Source organism: Syngnathoides biaculeatus, chromosome 14 (assembly GCF_019802595.1).
Source record: "Syngnathoides biaculeatus isolate LvHL_M chromosome 14, ASM1980259v1, whole genome shotgun sequence".
Taxonomy (NCBI): Eukaryota; Metazoa; Chordata; class Actinopteri; order Syngnathiformes; family Syngnathidae; genus Syngnathoides; species Syngnathoides biaculeatus.
Genome location: NC_084653.1, coordinates 20,277,283 through 20,297,053, shown reverse-complemented (window position 1 = coordinate 20,297,053; position 19,771 = coordinate 20,277,283). Strand labels below are relative to the sequence as shown.

At 42.8% G+C, this 19,771-nt stretch overlaps 1 protein-coding gene across 18 annotated transcripts in view; it reads left to right on the top strand.

Annotated features, from left to right (window-relative positions):
• thsd7ba (thrombospondin, type I, domain containing 7Ba) overlaps positions 1-19,771 on the top strand; it is a 239,415-nt gene that overhangs the window by 150,914 nt on the left and 68,730 nt on the right. For all 18 annotated transcript variants that reach the window (XM_061842249.1, XM_061842248.1, XM_061842241.1 and 15 more), the window contains 3 exons: positions 7,725-7,922; positions 14,510-14,701; positions 16,864-17,092. In XM_061842249.1, the coding sequence (XP_061698233.1) occupies positions 7,725-7,922; positions 14,510-14,701; positions 16,864-17,092 (619 nt within the window). The remainder of the gene's footprint in view (positions 1-7,724; positions 7,923-14,509; positions 14,702-16,863; positions 17,093-19,771) is intronic.

Sequence of the window (19,771 nt, the reverse complement as noted above, 5' to 3'; positions counted from 1 at the left end):
AGCGAACGTACATACAGTATATGTGTATATCTTTGTTGATCAACTTTTGTTTTAAGGTTAGGTTAGGCTCCCTCTATGTAGAAGAAGGGGAACTATGAGACCGGGAGAGTTCCCAGTAAGCATCTGCTATGTACCCAAAGTTCCCCTGTTAGTAACACATGCGCATTAATCACAAGGAGACTTTTCAGCACATGGGAGCGCTCAGACTGTCACACCGGTCCCATCATGGGTTAATCACGTTTTCTTGCAAAGGCGTCTCTCTCTTGCTTTGGCACCACGCGCCAATGTAGTTTTGTGACTTGCCTAACTTGCGAGCCTGCTGTGATATGTTACCCGGAGATGGTTTTGATGCGTGCAAGTCAGCTAGCAATAAACCCGCATCATAAGTAGGGCTGCCATTATGCTCTTATGCCATTTCACTTGTTCCCCTTTTCCAAAAAGTTCTCTGATCACGTTTGTTGTTTTTATTCTTAAATGATTTTTTGCAAGCTTTAGCAATTATGCAATTTAGCAATAGGAAGACCATGTTTATGGATGTGGTGAGGGAAGACATGAGGGTAGTTGGGGTTAGAGAGGAAGACGCACGAGATAGGCTAAGATGGAAAAAGATGACACGCTGTGGCGACCCCTAAAGGGACAAGCCGAAAGGAAAAGAAGAAGAAGCAATAGGAAGACCAAAGAAAAGGTTGATGCATGTTCTGAGGGAAGACATGAGGGCAGTGGGTGTATGAGAGGAATATGCAGGAGATAGGCTTCGATGGAAAAAGATGACACGCTGTGGCGAGCCCTAACGGGACAAACCGAATGGAAAAGAAAGACTCATTTTTGCTAGCTTGTGCACTTTTTCGATGGGGGCAACAGTAGATGTGCTTGATTTTTTTTTTTTTTAAATGAAACTTTATTTCAGACATTGACCAATAAAATATGTCTATTTTTTAGTTTCTCTGCAGCTCAGTATTAAATGGCCTGGACCAATGTTTGTTTTCTTTATTTATACCCTTTTTATACTGTTCATGAATGTGTTATGCAGTGTTTTGAACAATCCAGTGTTTGTAAAATAATTTTTTACCAACATTATTTTTTATTCTGGTATTTATTTTACATTCCCTCAGTATTATTTTGGAACAACTCTCTCCATTTAGGCAAATGAAGAATTTAACGTGAAGGAATGTTACTTCAATTAACAAGAAATACATAATCTTGCTTTCTCAACAATGTAAAAATTGTTTTCTTTACTTGACCATGAAATAATGTGTCGCATTCTCACAAGTTAATTGAAGTTACATTAGCAGCAAAATGTATTATCTTATGTCGGGTGACACGAGCGCTGCGGGGAGCAAACCGCCTGATTAAAAAAAAAAAAATTTAAAAAAAAATTGCCTAATAAGTAGCTCATATGAGTTGAAATCGATAAAGATAATTGGACAGGTGGCCAAGATGTGGAAATTACCACGCCGTACAAAAACATCTATTTACCGCCGACAGATTCCCATGTTATATATATTTACATCCAACTGCTCATGGAAATTGAGCCGAGTGCATTCAGTGTAGTCAACAAGATTTAAACAAAACTGAAAGCTGTTTTGCACACAAATGATTTCATTTGAGAGGAGATGCGTTCGATGTCTTGTGTGTTTAATCAATAGCTATAAAAGAGGTAATCCGGCCAACGGTGTAGAATGTCGGATTAGGAGACGAAGCGAAGTAATGTCTGTACGAATCAACCTTTTTTTTTGTGGTCTAAAAGTGAGTGGCTGGGAGGAAGTTTGCTCTGGGGGGGGAAAAAAAAAAAAAAAAAAAAAGCAGCACACGAACAAGCCATGACTGATGAAAACCAGAACGAGAACGCGGCGCCTGTGGCTTTGCTCTTCGTCCCCAGGAGGTCGAAGAGAGATGGACAAGATGCTTTCTGAGTTTGTGCGTGTAGGTGTGCAATTCGCCGGCGTCTGCAAGCCTTCAGCCTTCTGCTGTCTCGCCGCATTTTAGAGCAGGTGAACAGTTGTGTGACAGCCTTCAGACAAGCTTGGCATTCAGTGTGAGTTACACACCTCATGTATGTGTTAGTATGCCAAAGCTGCTGGCGTGTAAGCGCTCTGCTAAAAGGGCAGCGCGACCTCATCGCTGTCGTGCGTAAATGTGCATGAAAGCCCCCCAGGGAAGGACTGAAGTGTGGATTGTTCAGGTCAGTGACCGCTCTGGTCTCCGTGGGACCGCGGCAGCTCGTCTCCCAGACAGTTTCATTAATATGTCTCAAGCGCTAGAAGACGTAACATCTGCTGTTTTTCACATCCTTCTCTTGTGATGCACGGTGTTTTGGCTTTCGTAGACCCATATCACATAAAGGAAACCAAGATAATATCATAGCCGCGAGCCTTGGCAGAAATTTGATCCAAGATTTATGTTCTTGAGGTTCTTGAGATGCCATTTTGTGTGACTATTTTGGGCTATATTTGCATAGAAGACACAACCAATCTAAATTTATACCTCCTCAGACTAAGCGGAGACTGTTCCGTCACATAGGACACCAGACACCTTCCGTCAACCGTTCCACCCCGCTTGGACCAGTTTCTTCACTTCGTTACCATACTCTCCATTGATCTGGATTGTTGACCCCAAGTATTTGAAGTCGTCCACCCTCGCTATCTCTTCTCCCTGGGGCTTCACTCTACCTCCTCCGCCCCTCTCATTCATGCACATATATTCAGTTTTACTGTGGCTAATCTTCATTCCTCTCCTTTCCGGTGCGTGCCTCCATCTTTCTAATTGTTCCTCCGCCTACTCCCTGCTTTCACTACAGAGCACAATATCATCTGCGAACATAATAATCCAAGGGGATTCCAGTATAACCTCATCTATCAGCCTATCCATTACTGCTGCAAACAGGAAGGGGCTCAGCGCGGATCCCTGATGCAGTCCCAACTCCCACCTTAAATTATCAACAATCATCATCACTATTTGCTAAAGATGTCTATCTTTAGTGCTCCAACGCTATTAGTATATTGTTTCTAAACTTTGCCCCTCATTCTACCGGAGACTCTTCCGTCACATAGAACACCAGACACCTTCCGCCAACTTTTCCACCCAGCTTGGACCTGTTTCTCCTCTTCCTTACCACACTCATCACTGCTCTGGATTGTTGACCCCAAGTATTTGAAGTCGTCTGGAACATATGTTTGTTATTAGCTGTTAATATATAAAATTGCAGTCACCAGCAATTATCTATCTCATAAGTGTAGCCAAATCAATTTTCATGTGTACTGGTGTGCTGCTGGTCTACAAAATGACCAACACCGGTCCAACCTGCCACTGATGCACAATTGTGCCGCCCGCTGTACCGAATTTATATCGTTCATGAAAATAGCGCTCTTGGTCTTTAAAGGGGTGTTTTTCATTTTCAGTAGACCACAAGAAACTAAAGACATCAATGCTTTGTCAGCTGCATACTTTTTTTTTTTTTTTTTTTTAATAATTGAAATTTGCCCTGCAGTACACGCTTTTCATGTTTTACCCGACGCTCACCACTTATCAGACTTGACTCTGATGTGATGTAAATGGATTTAACTATGGGGGTTATTTAATAGAGCTTTTGTAATTATTTTACTTGAGGTCACAGGTCTGACAGGAGTGCTGTGTCTTCACGCAGTGCTGTAGCTCGCCTACCTGAAATAACCAGCTTGACCGAGAGGCATATCAATTATTAAAATCTCTTCGATTACACTCGTGGCGAAATAGTTTTTTTTTTTTTTTTTGGCGGTGTGGATTTCAGCAGGAGTAAGTGCAGCGGCCGTTTGCCGCAATCGATCTACGCCGTCTCTGCTCTCCAACCAACCCCGTGGACGGTGCAGGTCAGGATTGTTGGCGGATGTATTGTGTAAAAATCCGACCCTCTTGGAGATTAGATGTTCCACCTGTGGAAGGAAATAATGTAGGACCTTTGTGGCAAATGTCAGGGCTTTGTTAAAATGAGGATCGCTGAAGATGAATGTGGCTGCTTTTCCAGGGTAGTGGAAATACCCCCGGGGGAGCTGGTCAGTGCCAAGTTTATAATTATTGAATCTCCAACATTCCTCTTTGTTATCAAGAAATTGGAAAGTCTCAACAGTTATTTGCAAAAGTTAATTTCTCCGAGTCAACCATTCAGTCATGTCCAATCAGCCAAGTCTGTTTTAAAAAGAAACAACTTTAATTGCAAATCTAGCTTTGAGGCAATTTCATGCTGTTATGGTGCTAAAACGAGATGATGGAGAGTCTTGATTATAGCGCAGCAAAATGTTGTATTGTTATTACAAAATTTGGAACTTGTCTCGTCGGAAGATATTGACTCATATCAATGTGACATTTTTCAATAGTTGAATAGATTATAACGTTGCACTGTATGTGAATCACTGCGGCCGCAAATTTAAATCAAAGCAGAATGAGGAAATATAGAAGATGGGATTTCATGTCAGATGATGGAGGTAATTTGTCAAAATTGCACCGTCTTTGAAGAGATAGATCGTATCAAGACTTATTTATTTTTATATATATATATTTTTACAGAAAATCCTTACCCTGCCGGTTTTGCACTATATTGTTTATTGTCTATTTATTGGTATTCACAAAAATATATGATATATCTCCATGCGTACTATACATACTGTAATAAAAGTATGACAGTGACTACCGTTGTTTTCCCTTCAAATTAAAGAGATTGTTATGGTCTGGTGAAACGAAGGTTAAACGTTTTGGGTATACTGTAAAACACAAACAAAATACTGCTTATCACTAAAGAACACCATATTTCTAGTAAAACAAGGGAATAAGAAGGCATCTGTAAGAAAGCAAAATAAAATAAAAATTAAAAAATCAGGAAAAGCTTTCTGGAATGACTGATCTTAATTTAGCATTAATCCGATTTAAACGGTGGAAAGTCTGTGCCGTTTAAAAGACTTTGAATGTGATTAGTCGATCCACGGGTGTGCACACTTGTGCAATCACGTTATCTGGAAAATTTGTTGAGATCTTGGTCATTTTATTTTTTTACATCAAAACGGCTGAATTTTTACCAGGGATGTGCAACGGTTTATATCCACTTTATGTGTAAAGTGATCAAAATAACCCACCGCAGGTATTTATTACAAATTAACTATCCATAATAGCGACTTTCTTTAGAAATGCAATACAATATTCAGTGGTGCTGAACCCCTGAAGCTACAAGGATGTAAATGTTCCCAATACATCAGTTTCTAGTTGCCCACCTGCTGTGCCCGCATTATTTGTCCAAGAGTTATGGAGAGCCAGTGTACCTCAGCAAGCAAATTCATTTAAAAACTATTAAACGCCGCTCCATCTCGGTGAGACGCAACGACACCAGTAATGTGTGTCATTACAAATAGTGTGACGTGACCCCAATCATTGACATTTTCCCGTTCCCAAAAGCGGCAACACTTCTGTCATGTCTGCGAAAGACAACTTTGAACACTATGTTTGAATGGTTACGTATGCTTCTTTTTATGTTGTTTCTCAAAGCTGAAAGAGAAAAATAGACTCTTGTGACCTGTGGCTGTTTGCTAATAATGCCAAGCAATAATCTCGATGCGTTCAAGGACCTTGTAGTGCTTAAAGATCTACTGTCATCCCTATAAACATTCTAAAATAGATATTGTAATGAAAAATACATATCCAGTAACATTATTCACTTCAATGCCTACACGAAAAAATAAATATGAGCGGAGAGCGCATCATCCTTGCGCAAAGTTGCGGAAGTGTAATTCGACGTCCAAATGGTCGCCATATTGGCTGCATCTCCTGTCCGTGACGTCACCCCGGACATTCGCCATTGAAAACACGCTGTGGCCGCCACCGTGGGACACGCCCCTTTAGACACGGAAGCTCTTTTCGAAGAAGAGAACATCTCACAACCGAGTGAAGTTTCTGGGGCAATATTAGCGTTTTGTTTTAAGCCATATATAGATGATATGCGGATCATGGCCAAACCACCTCCCCACTCGATCCACCTCTGCACGGTGAAGATGAGCCACCCCAGCCGACAAGGCCGGCGGCCAGCTCGGCCTTGTCGACAAGGCCAGTGGGGATTCACAAGGCTTGCAGAGGCCATCCTTCAGCGGCTGCTGCACTGAAGCCTTCTGACGCGCACATCGACATATTTAGCACCCCTGATTTATGGATTACGCCCCCCCCCAACTATTGTTTTTTTTTTTTTTTTTTTTTTTTAGTAGCTGTATACACACCTACCTATCATTTGGAACCCACAAAGCTCTTGTCCTTTGAATCCGTGCAATCCATTTTTCACGATGAACCGGGTCTCTTGCAAATTTATGAAGGGTAAATCCATCCTCCCGAGCGTTTAAGCAATGTCCAGCATTTCAACAATTCGACATTTTGACTAACACGAAGGAACAACGAGCTACCTTCCCACAGGTAAAACTAATAGAAACAAACGAGTCCACTTGAGGGCAGTCCTGCCATGTACGTCACTTCCTGCTGCTTCTTGAAAACAAATCCCTCGAGAGGATTTTCATAGCGGTAGTTACAAAAAGCTAATTGGTCAAAATCATGTTTTGTGGTGAAAAACAAATGGGTCCATACTGGCTTCTGTTTTTTCATTAATAACATACTAAAAATCATCCATTTCATGACAGTGGCATTTTAACTACCAGGTACCGAACGGAGTAATTTTTTTGGAGTAGCTGGTCGGCTAGGGTTCAAAATGTGCCAGGCCAATATGGAAAGGACAGCTCATTGAGCATATTGGCAAGCAGATTCATCACTGCTGCATCATTGTAAGAATTGGGTTTACATTAAAAATAAACATAACTGCAGCATTGTGCTCGGGAGTATCCGCCCTCAGTCTCCTCTCGAGTAAAACTCAAGACTCAAATCTAGCAAACGTGACGTATTCCTCCTTCTTTTGTCGCCACATTTTATGTTAGAGCGTTATTCCAAAAATGAAAAAATAAAATCACACAGCAGCCCCGAACAGGGAAAAAAAAGGTTTTTTTTTTTTTTTCAAATGTATGAAAAATGTGAAAACCCAAGAAAAACCCATGTCTATAAGCGTTCACGGTCTTTGTTGACGCACCTTCGGCTCGTTCGGCTCATTCCTCTTTGCGACACCTCTCGAGCTCCGTCACGGTGATTGGGGCCGGGTCGATGCACCGCCATTTTAAGATCTCTCCGGAGATTTTCCATTTGGATTCAAGTCTGGGCTCTGGCTGGGCCGTGCCGGGGCATTCACAAACTCGTCCTGAAGCCGCTACTTTGATATCTCGGCTGTGGGCTCGGGTTGTTGTCCTGCTTAAAGAGGTTCCCTCGCCCCAGTCTGAGATCAAGAGCGCTTTGGCGCAGGTTTTTATCCAGTATGTCGGTCTCCACGTTGCCGCAATCATCTTTCTCCCAATACTGATTAGTCTTCCAGTGAGAAAAGCAGGAGATGAAAAACGCCCACCGCATACTGCCGAAAGCGCCACGCTTCACTGTAGGGACGGTAATGACCATGTGATGAGGAGGGCTGCGTTTCCTTCAAACGCGGCGCCTGGCCTTCACTCCAAAGAGTTCAGGCTTTCTCTCACAGGACCAAAGGAGAGCCGAGCTGAGAACCAGACGCGAAAATCCAAACTAATTAAAAGTGTCAGAAGTGGTGTCCGTACCAAATGAGTGTCAGGGAATGCTCGGTAATTTATTACAACCTCTATTCTTAAACCTTTCTTGGTTTTCTCTCTCAGGTTTCATAAAAAGACGGAGGGAAGTGTTGTGGGCGTCCGGCAGTCAGCTGGACGGCTGCCCTCACCTGGTGGAGTCCATCCCCTGCGAGGACCCTGCCTGCTACCTGTGGCAGCTTCGGCGAGGCGAATGTATGCCCGCCAATGGCACCTGCGGTCCCGGAACTGTGGCCCAAAGTGTCAAATGTGTCGGCGCTGAAGGTATAATTATCACTTATAAATGGGGGTGCCATATATTGTTGTGCATGTTCTCTTTCTCACGGGAGACTCTTCGCAACATGTTCGGAAGTCAAATGAGCACAAACTGTTATTGTATATTTGTATGTGTACATAGACTATAATTGGAATTGGTTATTGATCGCATTTACCGTTAGAAAGATGTATACTGTTTAATTGAAGGGGAATTCCGGTGATTTGCATTAACAATGTATCAAATAGGTTATGTGATATGTACTTTATCTTGACAATGTGATGTTAAATCCTCTCTCATTTAATAGTGTTTTGAGAAGATTTTTATCGACAATTACGAATTTTCAGGGGCGCTGCCATTTTCGCGAGTCACATGACCTACGTGCGCGGATGTGACGTGTTACGTGCCGTTCCAAATGCTCGATTACATGGAACGCCGTTATGCTCAGCGTTGATTTCTCGGATTTATCCTCATCTGATGAAGAAATGGCAGTATCGGTTGATCGGGAAGACGGAGGAATACTTCCACGCAGATTTGAACCTGTGGCTATAAATAATGCCGCCGAGCGGCGGAGCCGTGAGCTCGCTCCCCAGCCGCCGAGCCCTGGAGCTGGGCGGGGCTTGCACACATAAAGTGGATGGCGAGCTCCGGTGCTTGCCGGGGAGCAAAACTTGGCTGTAAATAATGTTGAATATTCAGATGGTCCTTCGGGCGGAATGTCGCGGAGTCTGACGAGCGAGCTCCAGGGCTCGGAGGGGAGCGAGCTCACTGCTCCACCACCCGGCGGCATTATTTACAGCCACAGGTTCAAATCTGTATGGAAGTATTCCACCGTCTGAGCATAATGGCCTCCCATGCAATCGAGCGTTTGGAATGGCACGTAACAAGTCACATCCGCGCACGTAGGTCATGTTACTCGCGAAAATGGCGGCAATCCTGAAAATTCGTAATTGGCGATAAAAATCTTCTCAAAACACTATTAAATGAGAGAGGATTTAACATAACATTGTCAAGGTAGAGAACATATCACATGACGTATTGGATACATTTTTTAATGCAAACCACCGGAATTCCCCTTTAAATGTTTCAGGAATAGTGTGCAACATTGTGATACATGTATGTCATCCCATATATTACTTATTATGCGGGCATCACTACATTTATAGACACAGAAAAGACTAAAAGGAAACTCCATATCCTTGCTTCCTTTGCTCCATCCTTCACTCCTTCCCCCTTTCCTCCTTTCCTTCATTAGTTGCTCATCCACTCACCAATTGTCCGACATCAGTCACAGAGATTCTAATGAAAGGGCAAAAAAAAAAGAAAGTCAGAGGAAAAAGAATGAAATTAGGTCCGCTGGAATACTTCCTTAAAGAACGTTCATGTGTTGATCGCTAGTGCACTTTTCATTGACTTTTGAGACCCTCCGAGTGGAAGGGGACGTCGGGGCCACCTCGGAGCCAAGTCGGTGTAATAATGGCAAAAAAACCCCCCCGACAAGATAAAGGAGCAGTCAAGCATTCTAATGAGTTGGCTGAATCACCTCAGCTGACACCCCCACGTGAAGAGAGCCCGTACTTGACTCGACTTCCTCACCCAAGATATTCACGATTTTTTTTTTTTTGCAAACCTTTTGACCGCGAGTGTGAGTCGAATTATCTCCTTTGGCGCCACCGCAGACCTTTGCAGCAGCATCATTACAACAACTAGAGCTCATCCGGCACCTCCATCTTTCCCTTCGTCGGGGCACCATATCAATCTCACCCAAGAGGAACTTCTTGTGCCCGCCTTGGAACTTGGAGAATATATTACTACCCCTTTTTTTTTTTTTTTAACTGAGAAACTGCTAAGGTCAAGTGCAATCTATTATTGGACGCTGGTCAAGCTCCCAATATGTTCATATTTGTAAACGTATTTTTTCTGGGGGGGAATAAAAACGGTGGAGCAGCTGGTAAAGTGGTAGCCTCACAGTTCTGACGACCCTGGTTCGCGCCTGTGTGGAGTTTGCACGTTCTCACCGTGCCTCCGTGGATTTCCTCCGGGCCACATAAAATCACGTGGTTGGCCGGATCTGGCCCGCGGGCCTTGAGTTTGACACCTGTGCTCTAAATTGCCCCTCGGTGTGATTGTGAGTGCGGCTGTTTGTCTCTATGTGCCCTGGGATTGGCTGGCAACCGGTTAAGCATGTACCCCGCCTGCTGCCCGTTGACAGCTGGGATAGGCTCCAGCACTCCCCGGGACCCTCGTGAGGATAAGCGGCAAAGAAATTGGATGGATGGATGGATGGATGGAAAACACAATACACACAATAAAACCTGTATTTACTGATGAAATTGTAACATTTTAAGGACAAGGGTGAAATACAAAGGCCGAGGACCACAGATGTCGCACACGCGATCTCATTAAAAAAAGTGATGAAATTAACGTCGTGCTGCTTATAGCGTCTTATTACAATTGAATAGAAGTGTTACAAAAGAGTAATGGCACAAACACCATAGAGAGTCACGAATATCACTTTTGGAAACCACACTTTGTTGTGTTATGGTGGAAAATCTAAAATTGTCTGCATCAATCAATAAGTCTACTTCTGGAGTGAATATAATTTCTCTTTGATGCTTCCAACACTCCGTTTTTGCTTGGTCTTTGTGAAGTGAAAAAAAATGTACAAGTACGAGCGGCGGCGGCAACCAGTACATCAGCATTTTGCTTCTGTTTTGTTTCATCAGTGTGAAGGTTCACACAATGGAGATACTTTAGGGAATGGTAACTGTTTATTAAACACTGTAATAATAAAATATTATAATCAATATATATATATATATATATATATATATATATAAACAGATAAATATATAATAAAATCATTTTCAACCTTATTCAGCTCACGCCTCAGACCGTTGAGCACAAGCTTTCTGCAAGTTTTATACCCACGTTTTACGTTCCAACCTATATACTCAATTTACCTTGGGGCCACTGGAGGCGGAGTCTGGGTGAGGCTGGGCCTCCGCCTCCGCGCTGACGGATGCATTTGGAATTGAAATTAAAAATATCAAACAATCCTATTTTCTCAAACATCTTTTTTAAAACACAAAATAAGCTGAAGAGATGGAACGGGGGATCAGATGGTAAAGTTTTGGCCTCACAGTTCCGAGGACCCAGGTTCGATCCCGGACCCGCCTGTGTGGAGTTTGCATGTTCTCCCCTGTGCCTGTGTTGGTTTTCTCCGGGCACTCCGGTTTCCTCCCACATCCCAAAAACATGCAACATTAATTGGACACTCTAAATTGCCCGGAGGTGTGATCGTGAGTGCGGCCGTTTGTCTCTATGTGCCCTGTGATTGGCTGGCAACCGGTTCAGGTTGTACCCTGCCTCCTGCCCCTTGACAGCTGGGATAGGCTCCAGCACTCCTCGCGACCCTTGAGAGGATAAGCTGCAAAGATAATGGATGGATGGATAAGCTTAAGAAGGACGCTGGCTTTTACAACTTGTGTGCAAAACTTCTAAAAAAAAACTAAACCTCTCCTTGACAACACTACTGTAACTTTCTCACTGAAAATTGTTTCTCTGCTTGCGTCAAGCCCCCCCCCCCCCCCAGCCATCTACCCCACCGTGATTGGTCGGCTCGTCAGCTCCGCACACAACACCGTAAAAGTGCCATCCGCATAAAACCCGAGGGATGCACTGCCATTACGCTTTCATATTAAGGTGGGAGCCACAAAATATTGTCTTCGCGGGCCGCAAATGGCCCACGGGCCGCCTGTTTGGGACCGACCTGCTTTACAGCGTCTTTAATCCAAATTGTTTGGCTGACTTCAGTCATCAGTATCCTCTATCAACTCATCCGAGTTGTATTGTAGCATCCAGCTAATCACAGTCCAGAATTCAAATTGATTCTGTGGACCGGCCATGACAAGGGCGATTCCAGAATACATGAGGGGACGAATGCCTCGTAATATGTAAAGAATATACTCCTAATTACATTATGTTTTGTCTTTTCTTTTGGTTGTGCCATTTGTGCAATCAGTTCACTCAACATATGAGACTGCGTGCTCGGCGAACACAGATCGGCAGCCGCCGTGTATGATATCGGTACATCTTCATCAAAGCTTTGTTGGTAGGAATTATTACTGATTACACATCAAATGAAGTACCGGCATCTTTGTTATCACAAAACTGTTAATCAGGACTGCGGTTTACAAGCCCGGTGTGATTGCGTTGCTCGGATTTAGCAGTCTGTCCTTTTAGCACTTCAGCTCATTTGGTTTCAAGCGAAACCTCGAAAGTCAAATGAAAATCCCTTCCGACGCCGTTATGATTTGATTGATCCAAATTGGACCATTTTATCTGAAATTGTCCCATTTGAGCCCAAAGGCTATTCATTTTTTTTTTTTTTTTGGTCAGTCTGGAACAATCACGCAACATGTTAAAATTGTCCCACATTTAACAGTGCCATTAAGAGCATAAAGCACGCCTCGCTTAAATCTATTGTGATTCTTGACAGCTTTTCAAGAGGCCCCTTTCGATAGTTGCCGGAGTTTCTTTTTAAAGTGCTCTGTTATTTTCCATAGTTTTATCTAAAAAGGCCGTCTGAAGGGGATATGATGCGATTATTAGCAGTCGAGCAAAGGTAAAGCGCTTTATCCATAACTACCTCGGTTAAAAGATTCATTGGTGAGTGGGCGAGCGAAACAAAAATGATTTGAATGGGCGCGCAGGTAGCGGCGGCGGTGTTATCGGAGAATAAAGCCACAACTACCGTTCCCTCTATTAATAATGCAAAAGGACCTCGGGGGCAGCCATCTATTTGCAGTTTCCCCTCCCGTGTTGTCTCTCTTTATAGACACGCACACACAAAGTTATGACTCGAGATGTTAATATTTTCATGCATCCATTGTTTGTAGCAGTGTTTTTTTTTTTAACCTGTATTTTCACATATATTGATTAGTGGGTCCCCCCTCCAGTGCTGTTGAATGGATAGGAAATTCTATATTATTAACATACCGGGCGGCACGGTGGGTCAGATGGTAAAGCGTTAGCCTCACAGTTCTGAGGTCCTGGGTTCAATCCCGGCTCCGCCTGTGTGGAGTTTACATGTTCTCCCCGTGCCTGCGTGGGTTTCCTCCGGGCACTCCGGTTTCCTCCCACATTCCAAAAACATGCAACATTAACTGGACACTCCAAATTGCCCCAAGGTGTGATTGTGAGTGCGGCTGTTTGTCTATGTGCCCTGCGATTGGGTGGCAACCGTTTCAGGGTGTACCCCGCCTCCTGCCCCTTGACAGCTGGGATCGGCTCCAGCACTCCCCGCGACCCTCGTGAGGATAAGCGGTGAAGAAAATGGATGGATGGATAACATACCGGTACATGCCAAGTCCCATAATAAGCCTAAAGCGATTCGAACAGTGTTTTCTAAGAGCTATTTGTGAAAACTATCCATCCATCCTTCCATTTTCTTAGCCGCTTATCCTCACAAGGGTGGCGAGGAATGCCAGAGCCTATCCCAGCTGTCAACAGACAGGAGGCGGAGTACACCCTGAACTGGTTGCTGGCCAATCGCAGGGCACATAGAGATAAACACCTGCACTCGCAATCACACCTATGGACAATTTAGAGTGTCAAATTAATGTTGCATGTTTTTGGGATGGGGGAGGAAACCGGAGTGCCTGGAGAAAACCCACGCAGGCACGGGGAGAACATGCAAACTCCACACAGATGGGGCCGGACCCGAACCCGAGTCCTCAGAACTGTGAGACCAACGCTTTTCCAGCTAAACTCGCCAAAATGAAATAATTTCTCAACTGTTTGGAAATTGTTATTCAGTCTATACAGTAATTGTCATAATCCGTTGCCCCGATGTCAGCAGTGGGCTTTTTAACAATGCCACCAGCAGATTAATGGCTCAACTGTAAACACTGCACTTATTTTACTGGCTGAAGTGAGATCAGTGTCGCTTTATGGACAAAAGCTTTCCAAAATCCCCAAAGGAGTCTTCCATATCTTTGTAATGAAGTGATACCCGCATTTGCTCTGTAAACTTCTTCTTTTTCTTGTACGGAGACTCCTGGAGAGGAAAGAGAACAACAAATTGGTGTCAAATCTGTCCTTGGGTTGTTATTGCAGAAGCGTTTTTTCCATTTTTTAAAAGTTCAAACAAGATAATGACGCTGCTCTGCGTGAAAGTACATCCAATAATGTCTCATATTATCAGGTTGACACGCCTCTTAAATCCAGTAGATGTGACCCCAGAGAGTCTTGTGGCCCTTAAATTTTGGCCACTTATGAGAAAATGCTGCATTGTGAAAAATAAATCCGTTTTTCACAACCAACTTTTTACTGCGAGCAGTTATAAACATTCCGTCGTTAGAGCAACATAAAGAAATAAGGACATAATGTGCATCCGCAACCCATCAGCGCTCTCATTATCCTTTGGATTGGAATAACAAATATTTTATTTATTGTGTTTTGGATGTTTAGAGAGAGTTCCATAATATTTTTGCTTTCACGTTGTATTGTAAGAAAGTTTCCAGTAGTTTCGAGGAGTCCATTTGATTTTTCTTCAATACTTTTGCTCCTTTTTTTTTTTGTGTCCCTTGCCCAGGCGAGGACGTGCCCACGACTTACTGCCCAGACGCCCCCCCGCCGACGCAGGCCCCCTGCGCGGTGGCTTGTCCCGCAGACTGCGTCGTTAGCGTCTGGTCCTCCTGGTCCCCCTGCTCGCACAGCTGCGCCTCTAAAACTGCGGAGGGCCGGCAAAGTCGCACTCGCACTGTTTTGGCACTCCCGGGAAAAGGTAATGCTGTTTACCTAAGCGTAATTATTGTTTTTTTTTTTCCTCCACGTGCACATTTACAGCCCATCTCCATTTATGATATCCATCTGTCAGCAACAAGCGGAGAGGTGATCATTTTGTCGCCCCGAACCTTTAGCTGTGAGCACTAACTACACCTTGAGATGCCGTTGAAAATGTTAAATGTGACGTTGATTGCTGCAGCCGAAAACCCCACCAGAAATTTGTCCGACATTCTGCCACAAATATGATTCTCGGTGTGATAATATGATATTCTCCTCTTTCCTTGCAGTAAGGCTAATTAATTGCTGGACTGTAATGTAACTGTTTGTACCTTTACCGGGGTCGAATAGTTCGCAACATGTTCCCGATGTGTGAAGTGTCAAGGGTACAAAAAAAAAAGCACATTTGCCGCCGGTACTTCCGTATTGATCCCTCAAACTAGGCAAGAAGTTTGGAATGTACCGGAATATCGATGGACAGACAGACGAGCGGGAAACTAACAAATTCAGGCTTCGGCGACTGAAAGCAGTGAATGTTTTAAAAGGAGGGAAAGAACATCAACTTGTTTCAAAAGTGGCATAACAACCACAAAAAAAGTCTTTTTAAAATGTGACGTGATATTTGAACAAATCTGCATTGGATGGACAGCATCAAACAGGCTTGTTTGGATTTAAAAAAAAAAAACAGCTACAAAAAAATGTCTGTTATAAATGTCTATATACCTGTATATGTGTTATACCATAATAAATATGCAATAATCCCAGTCAACAACTAAAACAGGGGTGCCCAGAGTTTTTTTTACCCCAAGATCTACTTTTCAAGCAGCCAGCCTCTCGTGAGCTACCGATGAACAGGGAAGTGATGATGCTCCCAATGTTATGTGATACATTATACTACATATAAATATGTACGTATATTCAAAATACAGAATTAGCTTTTTGTGCACTATATTGTCTGTGCTTTCATCCTGGATCAGGCTGTGCCAAGGTGGAATTTTAAAATTACACACCATCTCTTCCTGCACTTTCTATTATGGCTTCAGACCAGACCTTTCCCACTCGGAAAAGAGAAAATTTCGTCCAGTTTAACCACTTTTTCTTTGATTATTCACGCACTCCGACAGTCATTCGCGTCTTAAAGCAACAGCATTTCTTTTTTATCTTTGTCCATTAATATCGAAAGTAAACATAAGCAGCATGTCTAGCTCATCTTTGCTCTACGTTGCCCAGAGTGTGTTGTGAACTAAAGCAGCGGTAGTGGACGCTGTCATTATAAAACACATTTGTGGGCTGCGTAAGTACTGTAACATTTGTAATTATGAGTGTACGTCTTTAAGAGCATGGATGGGGGAGCGGGTGTAAGGTAAACTAGGAAAAAGAAAGTGTGGCGGAGCAGTGGTCGTTGTTAGAGAAAGTTCCGTGTGCTGCCTAAAAGGAACCAGTGGCTTCTTCTTTTCATTTTTTTACAGTACGTATGTGAATTGTGCCATTGGATGTATCACTCATTGAATCACATTGCAAAAACTTTTTTCTGAAGATGCCAATTACAGTTTTCAATATGTAGACATTTTTATTTCTTAATACATCTTTTTAAAACTTACAAAAATGCATCTTGGCATCTTCAGAGTCGATTTTTTTTTTTTTTTTTTGGTCTTTCTTGTCACTCAACCCGTCTTTACCATTAACGCCACCGGAAAGAGCCTTGTTATGTTGTCGCAGTACACCAGAGGGATCTGTGAGCCGAGGTGCCAGGATGAGGCAGCCGTTTTGCATTAACGCAATAGCCGGCCGAAAAATAAATCATTTGCGAGATATAAATGGATATCTTTCAATATGTAAACATGTTGGAACTGTTGCACCTAATTATGATTGGATCAAAATAAGAGTGGAATGGGTTGAGTGAGTAGTTGGGATGATTTGTGAAGAGTTTGAAATGTAAAATGTATGATTTTTATGGAGCTGTTTACTGTGTGGCTTTACCATTATGCCTTTTTTGTCTCCACTATTATAAAAAGAAGGACCGTCACCATTTGCTCTGTTAATAAGCATAGCCTTTAGTATGACTGTCTTAAATTTGACATCATTATGGTTTTAAAACGGCATTTAAATAAAACAAATAAAATTTTAAAAACGCTTTTTTTTTCCTTTGTGTGTCTGGCCTAGAAGGTAAAGAGTGTCCAGCCGCGCCAGCTTTGGAGGAGTGGAGAGTTTGCAATGACCATCCGTGCCTGGTATTCTATTGGGAGGCTTCACCGTGGGGGCCCTGCATAAACGATACTCTGGATCTCAACCGAACCGACGTCTGGAACGGCGCCACAACCTGCGCTGTGGGAATCCAAATTCGGAAAGTCACATGCGTGAAGATGAATGGTGGATCGGTTATGAGCAAAAGGTATGTTGTGCCACCTGTTGTGTCTGTTCTATTTATTTGATTCGATTGCGGCGTATGTTGTGCATTTTACACATCACTCTTTAGATTTTTAATTTTGTACGCAAACGACCTCCAGTACTCTCCACAACCCTGAGGATAAGCACTCAAGTAGATGGATGGATGGATGGACGAATGGATATGTAAACCATAGTATCTAAATTGCAGTATGTGCAGTGTTGTGAGGAGGAACACATGCACTGCCATTTGAAAAAAAAAATTGTAAAAAAAACATTCATAAAATAGAACTGACACAGAAACGTACAATTAGAAAACTTAACGGTACCCACGTGCTTTGAGGATTAGGTTTTTTTTACCAATTATTTTTCTTCTGCCTTCTCTTCAATTCCTTTTGAGAAAGTTTTAACATTTTTTTTTAATGGTGATTTATGATGTAGTTGACATATTCTTTTCATTTGTGGAATTTTAAAATATTCCCACAAGTCAGTGTTATGTTTTGAATTGTTTGTTTTTTTCCACATTTGCCTTTTTTTTTTGATTGTTGTTGTTTATTTCGTGATCACGTTTCACCGTATCCTCGACCGTTATCGCGACGACTCCACACAACACAATTCCAAACTTTAACAATGCCAGCGCCATGAAGACGCATCCATAATTCATCCCATTTTGCCCTTCTTTAGCTCCATATATAATTGACAGTGGCCTAAGATGAATTATAGAAGAGATTTTTACCCCTTAGCCTTGTCCTATCTCGCACACAAATACAATGGTTCGAATTGAGAAATGACAACGTGGCAACAGGTGAGCCAATGGTAACAAAAAAACAGCCTTTGTAACTAATCACTAATAATGGGGTATTTGTTGTTGCTGTTGGAAGTTTTTCAATATATCCATCCAATCATTTTCTTATCCGCTTATCCTCACAAGGGTCACAGGAGCGCTGGAGAACTATCCCAGCTGTCAACAGGCATTCTGCAGGGTACCCCCTAAACTGGTTGCCAGCCAATCGCAAGGCACATGGAAACATACAACAGTCGCTCTCACAATCACACCTAGGGGCAATTTAGAGTTTTCAAATAATGTCTCGTGTTTTTGGGATGTGAGAGGAAACTGGAGTGCGTGGAGAAAACCCACGCAGGTGATATATGAAGATGCATTTTCAGGCTGTAGGCATAGTGAGCTAGCTTAACTGCACGTCACAACTGCTCTGGATAACCACGGATGTGAACAAAGTTCTTATCTGGCGGTGGAGAGGCGATTCACTTGGAACTTGTTTTGGCTCTGCCTAATAAATCAGAAAAACTGAAATGCTGGAAAAAAAAAAAGCTCAACATTGTATCTCCCACAACTGAGTACCAGCACTACATATTTTTGAGTCTTTGCACATTTTTCAGCAATAATCTTCAAACATCTTTAGTCTATTTAGAAACACATTTCGGCATTCACTTTACAGGGTCTTTAAAAGAAACTAATAGTGTTTGTCTCTATTTCTGTATGATGATGATCTTCTGGCTGACACTCTTATGTTTTAACCAGAGTTCAAAGATGTGTGCAAATTCATGACCTTTGAAGAATCTAGCATTTTAAATCAGTTTTTTTTTTTTTGGACACCATCAGAGGAATCACAATGCGGTCGGCGTCTACCACAATGAAGCGATTTTTGCCTGGGTGCTCATTGGTTGTAATTTTCATCACACGTTTGACAAACACCCTTTTGCAGATTTTTTTTTTTTTTTTTGCGGGACATCCCTTTGTGAGGCCTCCAAAGAGGAAATGAAATTTTTACACTGTGCTATATTGGACGTGCTCGGCCCTCAGGCAAAAATACGCACACATGCACAATGCGGATCCTTTGGGCATGCACAAATGAATGCCTCAAGCAGTTTGGGCGTTCTGCGGTTTGCTCAAAGCGTTTCGCTTGGGGAATTAAGTGGCACCTCTCCCGCAACAAGCTCTAATCCCTGGTCGGTGGTGTTATTCGTCCCAAACCATCCTCCAAGGACTACAAGCCAACTGCCCACAGACTGCGCTTCTAAGACAAGGGTTCGCCTATTGACAATTGCACACCTTGAGCAGTTCATCTTTTGGTATTATTGCATACATTTATGTTTATTTGTAAGTGTGAAATCTGTAGCGACACAATTCTTCATCAATTAATACCGTAATTCTCGGCCTACAGAGCGCACCTGGTTATAAGCCTCACCTAGTACATTTGTAAAGGAAATACCATTTGATACATACTTGGGCCACAGCCGTGTAAAAGCCGCAAGTGCCCACATTGAAACACGAGATATTTACAACGAAAGACGGTACACAGAGAGTTTAACGCTAGAGAACATGAACTTGTTTCAAAAGTGGCATAACAACCAGAAAGTCTTTTTAAAAATGTGACTTGATATTTGAGCAAATCTTCATTGGATGGACAGCTTCAAACAGGCTTGTTTGGATTGGCCTAGCTAACGCTAGTGCCACCATGCTAATGCTAACGCTAGCACTGCCGCGCTAACACTAGCGATGCCCCGCTAAGAGGGCCGGTTAAAAAACACATACTGGTAAAAATCACTGAGACACGGCAGTAACACGCTAGCGCAGCGCAAACAGGGCCAAACCGGTAAAAGTCACTTCCTCGGCACATATATTCGGTCTCACTCTTACCTTCTCTGCTCGAGTGCCCCCTTGCGG